This window comes from Carettochelys insculpta, chromosome 6 (assembly GCF_033958435.1).
Source record: "Carettochelys insculpta isolate YL-2023 chromosome 6, ASM3395843v1, whole genome shotgun sequence".
Classification (NCBI taxonomy): domain Eukaryota; kingdom Metazoa; phylum Chordata; order Testudines; family Carettochelyidae; genus Carettochelys; species Carettochelys insculpta.
Window position 1 is genome coordinate 14,127,113 of NC_134142.1, and position 11,808 is coordinate 14,138,920.

Consider the following 11,808-nt stretch of genomic DNA (forward strand, 5'->3'; position numbering starts at 1 on the left):
AAGACTCGAGTTGATCCTGGTACTCCACTGGAAGGAGAAGTGTAACAGAAGTCAACGGGGGAGTTTTTCCCATCAACCCCCAGCAGTGGAGACCCCATGACAACTCAGACTAAGGTATATCAACCCCAACTACACTATTCAGACATTTGGAGTTGAGTACCTTCGATTGGCATTGCCCTGTCGTGTAGACCTGCCCTAAGTGTGTTAGTAACAGACGCAGGAACAGGAGCAGACCTGTTGGTGCAGAAGCAGTACGAACACATCTATATAAGGAGTGACAACTGAATATCTAGGGATAGGAAAAAAACAAGATGGGAAAGATAACAGAGACAGATGGAAATAAGAAATGTTATCAGAGTTTTTGTTATAAATTTCAGAACCTACAATGTGAAACTTTCTGTGTCCCATATATTGTGGGTCCTGATCCCACAATGCAATACTGGAAGGTCTAGGTAGGATCTTCACATATTCAGACTTCACTATAATTTATGATGATGATGTAACATGACAATACCATGGAAATCCAACTGCAATCAAAATTCAAAGACTTGTGACTTCTCATGTTTCTCTTATTTCTGTTCTAATTTTATACCTATTCTGCATGTATTCCACAAATAATTTTTTATTCTCTCACAATTTACCAAGAAAACTGGTTACTGTGCCTAGTCTTCCCATTCCTCTTTACCCTTCCACATCTATTATCTTATTTAGTATTTTCCCTTCTTTCCACAAGTTATTTAACTGATCTTACTTTGACCATTCTTGCCTCCTAAATTACTTGATGTCTTACAGACCTTTACTTCCCAATTTCTTGCATCTTTCTGACCTTTGTTTCAGGCATGGATTTCCATTTTTATACATCTAATTTGTGTCTACAATTTCTAGGTCATTTGGAAGTCTCAGTCCCTCATTTTATCTAGAAACTTAAATTGCCTAAATAACCAAATTGCAAGTGCAAAAATGGAGGCTCAGTTTTTGAGAGGATGAAAATTTAGCCTCTCATCTTTTTTCTATGTCATCTGGGTATAGAAGAGCTTGCATTTTGGTAGAACTTTCCATCAAAAAATCTCAAATAGCCCATTACCTATTACTGTATCTTCATTTTCAAACCACTGCTTGCAAGTTGGTTGCTTCTGAGGAACTAATAATCTAAGAAAACAGAAATAATGCTGCTGTTTTTCTGAATGTGGATTATTTCACGCCATCCATCTTCATCTCTAATTTTGGCAATGAAAACTGGTTTACTAAAAAAAGTTACCTGAACTGCATTTGGTTTGGCAAGTTTGCTATGGATGGAACTTCAGCCATTTTGGAATTGTTAGTCCCTGCAGTCTCATTAAATTTCTAAAACACAGGAAATATTTCAAATGAAGCAATTTACAAAATTGTTACTTCAGCAGTGACATTTTGATTTTTCCTCAGTCTGTGCAAATTCAATCTCTTCACCTCTATTTATTGGCCATAACAGCGTACTCTTGTTTTTTTGCTGTTTTTCTTTGGATTACCTCCAGATAAACATTTTTAATACACATATCTTACAGAACTGGAACTTTCTGTAGTATGGATCCCCAAATGGTGTCCTTTTGCCAATATGATTTCCCCAGTGTTATACAGAGGACAGTATTTTCTCTTCCTTCAAGTAATACTAAAATTTACCTCTTAAAACTCCATTGGCACCTTTGTGCAGAACCATGTTCCATGCCCATATTTGCTTTGTCTGTTAGTAAACCCAAATCATTCTTGCTACTTACTGCTTCAGAACAATGGAGAGAGTCAGGCCAAAGCATGCCTCTCCCTGTAACAGCTGATGAGTGCCGACTCCTAAGGTGATGTACAGTGAGCATACACTCCAGTTGCAGAGCCAGGAAACTGACCAGGGCAGCAACTGGTACCTAACACAGGATGTACCTTGGACTCACTGTTAGGTTAGAATCTAGTACAGTAAACCCTTGAGTCATGTGGGTGTTGTGTTCCTACAACCTTCACAACTCAAATTTTCGCACGTCGGGTGTGGGGAGGAGGGACAGAGAGGGGAACCAAGTTGCAGCCTGGTTCCTGGCTCCCCTGGGCTTGCAGAAGCCAGGAAACTGACTAGCCCACCATGGCTGGTCAGTTTCCCAGGTCCTGCACCTGGCAGGGAGCTGGGAATCCAGCAGCCTGTCTCTTGGCTCCCTTTCCCTTGCACAGCCAGGAAACTGACCAGGGCAAAACTAGACTGGAGTAAGGGAATGTCAAAGTGAGGTGCTTATTTCAAAGCTACCTGCATCTACACTGTCAATCTGCAATTCGAAATCTGCACTTCAAATATGCATGGCTGCCATTATGCTAATAAGGCTCTGAATATGTGTGTTAGTGCCTCATTAGCCTGCTTCGAATTGCCTCATTAACATGCCCCCTCTGATGGGAAAGGGTGAGCATAGAAGCAGCCAAAATATAAGTCTAGATTGTTCCAGTGTATGGAGAAGCTCTGTATGTGCCTTTCAAGTATAGGGCCCAGGGTTTATTTTCCCTATCTGATCTTCAAAACTTAGTGGGAGCCATGGAGAGTCTAACGTATCTAGGTATCAGTTTTTAATTAAATTGTTTATTGGGATAGCTAACTGATGGTTGTTCAAGTGAGTCAATGACATGCTCCTGTTTTAGGATGCCACGAGTTGTTAAATACGCCCAAGTAAGACTCCTGGGCTGTGTCTACATGTGCACGCTACTTCGAAGTAGCGGCACTAACTTCGAAATAGCACCCGTCGCGGCTACACGCGTCGGGCGCTATTTCGAAGTTAACTTCGACGTTAGGCGGCGAGACGTCGAAGTCGCTAACCTCATGAGGGGATCGGAATAGTGCCCTACTTCGACGTTCAACGTCGAAGTAGGGACCGTGTAGACAATCCGCGTCCCGCAACGTCGAAATTGTGGGGTCCTCCATGGCAGCCATCAGCTGGGGGGTTGAGAGACGCTGTCTCTCCAGCCCCTGCAGGGCTCTATGGTCACCGTGGGCAGCAGCCTTTAGCCCAGGGCTTCTGGCTGCTGCTGCTGCAGCGGGGGATTCATGCTGCATGCACAGGGTCTGCAACTCGTTGTCGGCTCTGTGGATCTTGTGCTGTTTAGTGCAAGTGTGTCTGGGAGGGGCCCTTTAAGGGAGCGGCTGGCTGTTGAGTCCGCCCGGTAACCCTGTCTGCAGCTGTGCCTGGCACCCTTATTTCGATGTGTGCTACTGTGGCGTGTAGACGTTCCCTCGCAGCGCCTATTTCGATGTGGTGCTGCGCAACGTCGATGTTGAACATTGACGTTGCCAGCCCTGGAGGACGTGTAGACGTTATTCATCGAAATAGCCTATTTCGATGTCGCCACATCGAAATAGGCTACTTCGATGTAGGCTTCACGTGTAGACGTAGCCCAGGTGTCATTTAAAAGACCTGGATACCTTGTACAAGTGGCTAAGGCATAGTCATAGACTGGGACTTTGAAAAGAGAGAAATGGTAGAATGCCTGGTATGATTACTAATCTCATTTCCTACTGGCCATCAGAGAGTAAAACAATTCTTTCACTAGTGACTTGAGCTAGACTTGAAATGGCAATCTAAGGGGGAAAAATTCTATCTCCTTTTACCAAATCCTGGGCCACCTATAACCGTATATTATCTAATTTTAAGATACAGTTGCAATGGAAATACTTTAAGTACTCTTAATTTAGACAAATGAAAGACTCTCTATGGCATCACGCCCTTCTCATGTGGAGAACAGCATACCTGGGTTTCGTTGTCCATTTGGCTTGAGGAAATACTAACGATGCCCGAATGGTCCATGGAATTCTCTCTTCCTTCTCCATCTACTAAACATTACTTAACTTTATTAGCAGTTTCATAGTTATACAGAGTGCCATAATTAAACTGAACTTGTGAATAAAACTAAACAACTTGGTACTTAATATGGATCTGAGAGAAATATATCATGCAGAATGAAGTACTGGGCAATTTAATATACATTAATTTATGCAGCTATTGTGTTTTATTTGTATTTGACAAATTTTACCAATACAAAAATTTAAGTATTTCAATATTGTGTACTAGATTGACTTGAAATGAGTAAAACACATTTATGTCCCTTATGGCAGAGATGAGATGGGAATCACAGACAGAAGGAGATTTTCAAAGCACAAAGGGTGGTAAAGTGACCATCTCCCCTTGAAAGTCAGAATTAAGCAGCCACAGTAGAAACCGTTAAATTGATAACTTACAGTAAACTCTTTCCTAGCTGGCAGCCCTGGGACCAGGAGGTTGCTGGATATTCAAATATTCTGGTTAACAGAGAGCAGCTGGAGGTCCCCCTCTAACAAAGTTCAGCCCCACCCCACCCCACCCCAGAACAGGCTTCCCCCAGCTATTGTTCCAAATAACTTACACTTTAGATATGATGGTCTGAATCCTAAAGTTCTAACACAGTTTTTAATTGGTGCATAGTAGGAAACTCCATGTGATAGACTTTCTATGTGTGTATGTGTAAGGGTGGGATAGGGAAAGGTTTGGTTGCAGCACAAAACCAATAGAACTCTGCTGCCCCTACCTTGTGGGTGGGGACTATGCAGGGGCTCGCCTTGCTGCACCACACAGGGAGCCACTCTGGGTGGCAGACACCAGGCAGGAAAGTGGAGGAGCCAGCCAGCTGCACACATGCAGCATGTAGGTACACAGGACATGTGCTGAGCGGGCCAGCCCCAAGGGGCAGAGTGGGACATTGCTCACATGCTCAGTAATCCACAATCTCCAGCCATGATGCTGCTTCTCCGTGCTCCCGCCTAGTGTCTGCTGCTCAGAGCTCCTCAGCTACGAGTGATGCCGGTTATTTAAGCATTCTGGTTACTCAGATACCGTATAAAAAAGAGTTTACTGTACTAGTGTTTCTATATTTTCAATACTTCTAACAGATTGCACATACACTCAACACCCCACAGAAAGAAAAGAAAAAAGACAGGATATTATTAGAAACACATACTGTACCTGTTTCTGTCCTTTGCAAAGACAGTCTAAAAGTCCGTAATTTCTGAGGAATGCAAGGGAAATGTAATGGTTTATACTGCTGATGTTTCCCATTTAAAAATTGTAGATTTCCAATCTCTTCAAACATCCTAAATTAAAAATGGAGTTAACATTTAAAATGACATTTAGTAAAACATGACCATTCTTAGTGCAGTTTTCAAAAGATCTATACTTCAAGAAAGCTTTGAACCCTTTCAGCACAGAAATCCATCAAATTTTAAACTTTCATTAAAGCTTCCAAACCAAGCATAAAGCGGTCTTGAAGATGGAATTGGTTGATCATAACTAAAGGGATACTGTCATCTTGAAAGTTTATCAGTGCTGTATAATGCACAAAATAAATAAACTGGAGAAAGAGAGAAAAATCTAAAGGTATTAGTAATTATAGGTATTACTTGTAGCAATAGTGGATACTAATATGTCCAAAAGAAGTGTGCTATTTAAATTGATTGTGTCAATTTAAAATAACATGGAAATCAATGCATGGTAAGTGCTCAAAAGCAACCAGGGATAAAGTTGTGGATAAGTTCTGTTAAGCTTATTTAGTTGCATGTTTTTCATGACTAGGCTGTTTGGTGACACCTTCTTGAGACTTTCATTCTGCAGTGAATTGGACAAAACTGTGATATAATGGTCGCAATGTGTAAAAACCACCTGATAGTAGAGACCAGATTTTTAAAGCTATTTAGATAGCTAAAGGTGCAACTGGGTGTCAAGTAAGATCTTCAAACACCAAGGCTGTGTCTACACGTGCCCCTTCCTTTTGAAAGGGGCATGTTAATGAGTGGGTTTGAAAGATGCTAATGAGGCGCTGCACTGAATATGCAGTGGCTCATTAGCATAATGGCAGCCACGGTGATTTGAAAGTGCGGCTTTTTGAATCGCGTACTGCCCATGGATACGGGACCTTCCACAAGGACCCCCCCAGTTTTCAAAAGCCCTTCCTCCTATCTGGTGATTGGAAGAAGGGCTTTTGAAAACTGTTGGGTCCTTTGGGAACGTCCCGTCCACACGGGCGGCGCGCGATTCGAAAAGCCACACTTTCGAATCACCGCAGCTGCCATTATGCTAATGAGGTGCTGCATATTCATTGCAGTGTCTCATTAGCATCTTTCAAACCTGCTCATTAACATGCCCCTTTCGAAAGGAAGGGGCACGTGTAGACACAGGGCAATAGCAGCTAGGCATTAAGATGCCTTGAAAACTTTAGAATCTGACAATGGGCCACATCCCCACTGACTGATCTGACTTGTTTTTTTCTCCTTTCTTGATGTATACTACTGATAATGGGCCATTTCCACCCTGACTGAACAGACCTTGTCAGCTCCTGCCCTTCCTTTTACTGGGACCCCACTCTTTAAATACTCCTCTGAAACCCCACACTGATTCATGCATCTGATGAAGCGGGTCTTTGCCCCCAAAAGCTTATACTCCAAAATATCTGTTAGTCTATAGGGTGCCACAGGATTTCTTGCTGTTCCCGAAGATACAGACTAACACGGCTACCTCTCTGATACTAACTACCCTTAGAAATCCTGCCTTCTGGAAATAAAATATTTTTACATTAGTCAGCCAGTTAGTCAACATTTTAATGGAATGGGGCATTCTGTCAATGACCTAAACGTATGTGCGCTACTGAAGAGGAATTATCGCACCGTTCTGGAAAGAGAAGCAGCCGAGCTGGCTTTTATATTCAAATTCGGCACATTAACACATGGTTTAAATCGTGATGGGAACTTTCTGAGCCACTATAGGGGCTCGTCTGCATACTTGGCTCAGTCTAATTCTTGACCTTCCCCCCCACCCCTCCACTCTCTGATTTGCTCACCTTGATTATCTTTTTCTGATTTGTCCTCCTTGCTTACTGTTTTTGGTTCTCTGTGCCTTAAATATTGAGTCTGTTCTGGTCTGGATATGGTCTGAAGAAGTGGGTCTGTCCCACGAAAGCTCACCTAATGAACCATTTTGCTAGTCTTTAAAGTGCTGCTTGACTGCTTTTTGTTTTAATTAAATCCTGTCTATGCAACCAAATTTCAATCATGCACATCTTTATGAATTAAATTAGGGTTTAGATTTTTTAAGTGGCTCAAAAATAAACTGATCACAGATGACATAAAACCTGGGTTGTTAGTTATGCACCCAATATTTACAACTCTTTTGTAGAGTAAAAATTAGTGGTGGTTTCTTCTGATTGCACAATAACTGAAGTTAGTTGTCACATGTATATATAAATGTAAGCAGTGGTAGTGTGAATCAAGGACCAACAATTCACAGCTTTGAATAAGATGTTGTCAGACAGATTCAGCTTTTTAAAATCAAGTTTTCCCCAGCTTTTACTAAAAACCCAAGATATGTGAAATTTTATTAAATAATTAAAGATCTTCGTGTTGAGATGAGAGAGGCAGCAGTCATAGCCACACTACTGGTGTAATTTAGGGGCAAGGATGTTGTCCCACATCAAAATGCAAGTCTTGGGCAGGTGCAAAATTTGCCACCATATACGTATGGTCCTGTTTGCCTGACAGGAGAAGTCAAGCTACACAAGCCAAACTATACCAGTGGGCTGCTGTAGCCATTGTGGAGAAGCTGAGCTCATTCTCTGCACGGGACTAAAGGAAAATTCTAGTGCCACAGAAATCCAGATTTTATGTCGGGTTCCATGTTTTTCCCCATCACACTTAACTAGACCACAGAACTGAGTTTAAAAGTTTACCTTTCTTTAAACTTCCGTTTCTCTAGATTTTTACTTTCTCCCTCAATAATTTTAGAATGATTTTGATCTTCTGTACTTCTTTCACACTGCTTAAAAATTAACAAAAAATGTCAAAAGTTGAAAAATATTTACTGTCTGCCACAGAGGTCTGCTGACACTACTAAATCCATTCATAGAAAGGACCTTTTTCAAACTTTTCATTTGGTGACCTGGTTGAAGAAAATTGTTCATGTCTACAACCCAAATGAGTTGAGGATGAGGGATTCAGGGCATGGGAAGGGGCAGAAGTTTGAGTGTATAAGGGTTCAGGAGTCTGAGTTAGCATTATGGGTTCTGCAGCTGGGCAAGGAATAAGAGGTTTGGGTTGCAGGAGAGGGCTCCAGATTTGGGGGCTCAGGGATGGAGCAGCGAACTGGGACACAGGCTTACCTCAGGTATTCCCAGTCAGTGGCACAGCAGGGCTGCTAAGGCAGGCTCCCTGCCTGGCTTGGTACCACAGACCACACTGTGTCCAACAAGAGGCCAACAGCTGGTCTGGTTCCTAGGCAGGGATGTGCAAGCTGCTCCATGCGGCTGCTGCACATGGGTGCTACCCCTCCCTCCCCACTGGCCACTATACAGCCAATTGGAGTGTGGAACTGGAGCTTAGGACAGGGGCACCAAGCAAAGCCCAGTAGCTATCCTGCCTAGGTGCCAGACCTGTTGCTGGACACTTTCAGGGCACAGCGCAGTATCAGAACGGGTAGGACTAAACCAATGGTTTTCAAAATAAAGTTTGTGACCCAGCCTTAGTCAGGGTGCACAGCCAATGGGACTTTAAACAGGCGTTTCCATATATTCATGAAGTCACATCTTCCTCTAAGAAGAAACAAATAATGTCCTAAATAGAACACTTACAATGCGAAGGAAACAATACAATTACTATTTGTATGTCTGTTTGCTAGGCAGTGGGATCAACAGCTACTTTGGGCAAGGTGGAGGTAGGAATTTGGCTCCGCACCCTGAAAGGGGCAGGGCCAAGGGCAGACGTGGCATGGCCTAGGGCAGTCAGTTAATGCCACCCAGCTCGCGGCCCTGGGTCTCCCCTCACTCACAGCTGTGTGGAACAGCGGAGCTGTGCTGCCCAGAACTCAGGCCACCATCGCTGCTACTTCAGCTACAGCAGCAATCTGAGCTCTGGGCCCATTTCAAATGCCCCTGTGCAAATGGCCCTCTTGCTCCCCAGATCACTGGATCTGCTGCTAGGAAACACAATATACTCTTATCACTATAGAAAGACCCAGAGATGTATTAGTGTATACTCATGCATACATAAATGTAAAATATAATTGTATATAATTAAATTATATGTGAACATACTGTCACCTGTTTGAAATAATTAATTTTCACTTCTACTTCATCTGTTTCTTTCTCCAGTTCAGAAGATTTCTTGGTAAAAACTGCAGCATGCTTGAGGACTTCTTGTGTTTTTTGACTCAGATAAGCACTTTTATGTTAAAGAATCAGTACAGTATGACGACAAACAGTCATGTCAAAGAATACAGACACTAAACTATTAAATCTGTATGTATATTATACTAAAAAATTGTCTCTCTCTGTGGTCTGTGGATTACATCTATATGATACCTAGAAAGATAAAAATTCCCTTTGGGTCTTATGCTGAAGTCCTGTACTGAGGGTCTTATTGTCCTTTCCCTGCACTGTTAAAGCCAGCGACAGAGAAATCGGAGAGGCGGGGAGGAGCGGGGAAGGAAATCTTAGTGAAGATCTGTTTTGGGGGATTTTACCATATGGGCCATCAGGGGACGGAGAATGCCCCCTCACAGAAAAGGATGTAAAGTGTCACCCACAAGCCTGCCACATCCAGGCCAGGAATCATCTATATACAGGCCATAGACTTCCACATTAGCGTTGAAGCCACCAGAGCTTCACTAACAGGGACTCCCAGCTGGTTAGAGTAGGGGGCTATGTACTAGAAATATTCTAGGATTTTATTCCCTTTCCCGAATAAATTCCGCCCACCCACTCCCCGTCTGATACCCTCAGTGCAGATCCTGGCTATACAGAAGGGCTACGCCTACACTAAAGACTTTTCCCAGCAAAACTGGGCTCTTGTCAGGAAAAACTGCGGAGCGCCGACACACAAAATGTGCTTTATCAACAGTCTGTTGAAAAACCAGGCACATCTGTAGGCAGTGTTATACCTCTCCCTGTTCAGGTATAATGCCTCGCTCAACAGTGTTCTGTCAACAAAACAGCCGTGTAGAGGCTCTGGGACCTTTTGTCAACAGATGGGGCTTTCGGTTCACTGGGCAGCCCTGTTTGTAGAGCTTCCGGTCAGCTGTTCTGACAAGAGAGGGCCAGGCAGCCTGGGTGCTCTCTGTCAACAGAGCGGATTGCTCTTTTGACCTGCCTTTATGTGTAGATGCAATCTGTCGACAGAAGTTTTGCCAGGAAATCCCTTCTGACAGTGACTTCTGTCAGCAGAGGCTTCTCATGTAGATATAGTCCAAGAGTTCTGCCATGCCCAGGTGGTAGTGGGCGCTGGAGAGCTGGCTGAGCTCCCATAATGTGCAGAAATCAGGAAATTCATTCAAAAGCATTACCTCTGAGGTAAGGATCTGGCCCGCCAGAGATTCTACTCAGTCGTTAAGCAAACTCACTTTAAAGCCTAGGGGAGATTTGTATGACTAAGTCAGGAGGGACAGATGTTTCCTTAATTGTGAGCATGTAACTTCCATTGTAACTAAAAGGGAGGTGCAAGTGGGTATAAAATTGCAGTAGTTGGCCAGTAAGTAGTTAAGTGGGAGACAGACAGCTACACATCACTGTTTCCAGCATGTGTTACACACGTACCTATGTTCTGGAGCCCTGCAGGTTCCTGAGCCACACTGGAGAAACAGTGAGGTTTAGCAGAAACGTGATGGATTGAAGAAAGGCATTTCTTCGCCAAAGCTGCAATGGATGCTACCTTGTAGCGCAGCTCCAATGAAGCTCTAAGCTGGGACATGAGGTTCCTTCAAGGGGCTCTGGAACCAGTGCCGAAGCACATGATATATGTTTAGATAGCCCCAATATACAGTTGAGTCATGATTTAGAGACTTTGGTCTGGTTTACACTAACAGATCAGGTAGAACTTAGGTGACAGGCAGATTTTCTAAACAATCAGTCCATACTACAAGGTCTGTTCTGCTGACTTTAAGGGCTCCTAAGGTCAATTTTGGTACTTCTGCTTTTCACGATGAGTAATGCCAACTTCGACCTGGCATGGTCGACTTTAGAGTAGTGCAGATTGCGCACTCTAAAAGTTGATGTTCTTGGCCTCCCAGAGGTGTCCTACCATGCCTCCTTATTCTTTCATGGCACAGCAAAGTCACACCTTTCTCTGATGGAACATTTTGATAGAAATGTTATGAAAGGAATCAGGTTCTTCCTCCAGAGGCCCCTCCCATGCAGGGGATTATTTGGCTTTCAATTTTACCTCAGGCAAAACTCCTGCAGAAATAATATCTAAGTGTAAAGTTATAAATTCATTACAGTAATTTCTTGCAGCTATTAATCACATTCAAGGCTACAAATATAGTAGAAAAACTCAAATATAAACTTTCCTACCCACAAGCCAGTAAATACAGAGAATGTGTCATGGATACATCTGTAATGCCCAGTCAGAAAGTGATCTAAAAGGAGCAGGCTCTGAGAAAACAAAGTTGCATTTTAGGACATTCATTCATTGTCATATACTTTGCAAAGATAATATGTAATATTACTTGGTTGGGGAAGTACTTTGCTTTTGTGCCAAAGAGCTGCATATAAAGAATAATATAATACACATGGAATAACAGCAATACTAGGAACAGCATAAACATAAAAGTTTGAAAATTAACTTTGAAAGAGTAAAAAAAGCCTCTGGTGCAATGGAATGCTCTATTACCACAAGCCAGAAGACATGGGGCCCAGAGAAAGGAGCGCTCAAAGTGCTGTAATTCTCTGTAAGCTGTGTGGCTACCTATTGAGTACTGGGCAGCACCCAAGGAACCCACCTGGGGACCTGCCACAGATGCA

At 43.0% G+C, this 11,808-nt stretch overlaps 1 protein-coding gene across 1 annotated transcript in view; it reads right to left on the minus strand.

The window, feature by feature from the left end:
• The window catches only part of C6H14orf39 (chromosome 6 C14orf39 homolog), a 56,639-nt gene that overhangs the window by 23,509 nt on the left and 21,322 nt on the right, over nt 1–11,808 (minus strand). Inside the window, exons 6-12 of the mRNA XM_074998690.1 lie at nt 11,397–11,439; nt 9,112–9,232; nt 7,747–7,835; nt 4,995–5,122; nt 3,747–3,826; nt 1,259–1,344; nt 1,085–1,149 (exon numbers count right to left, since the gene is read on the minus strand). Of these exons, the coding sequence (XP_074854791.1) occupies nt 1,085–1,149; nt 1,259–1,344; nt 3,747–3,826; nt 4,995–5,122; nt 7,747–7,835; nt 9,112–9,232; nt 11,397–11,439 (612 nt within the window). The remainder of the gene's footprint in view (nt 1–1,084; nt 1,150–1,258; nt 1,345–3,746; nt 3,827–4,994; nt 5,123–7,746; nt 7,836–9,111; nt 9,233–11,396; nt 11,440–11,808) is intronic.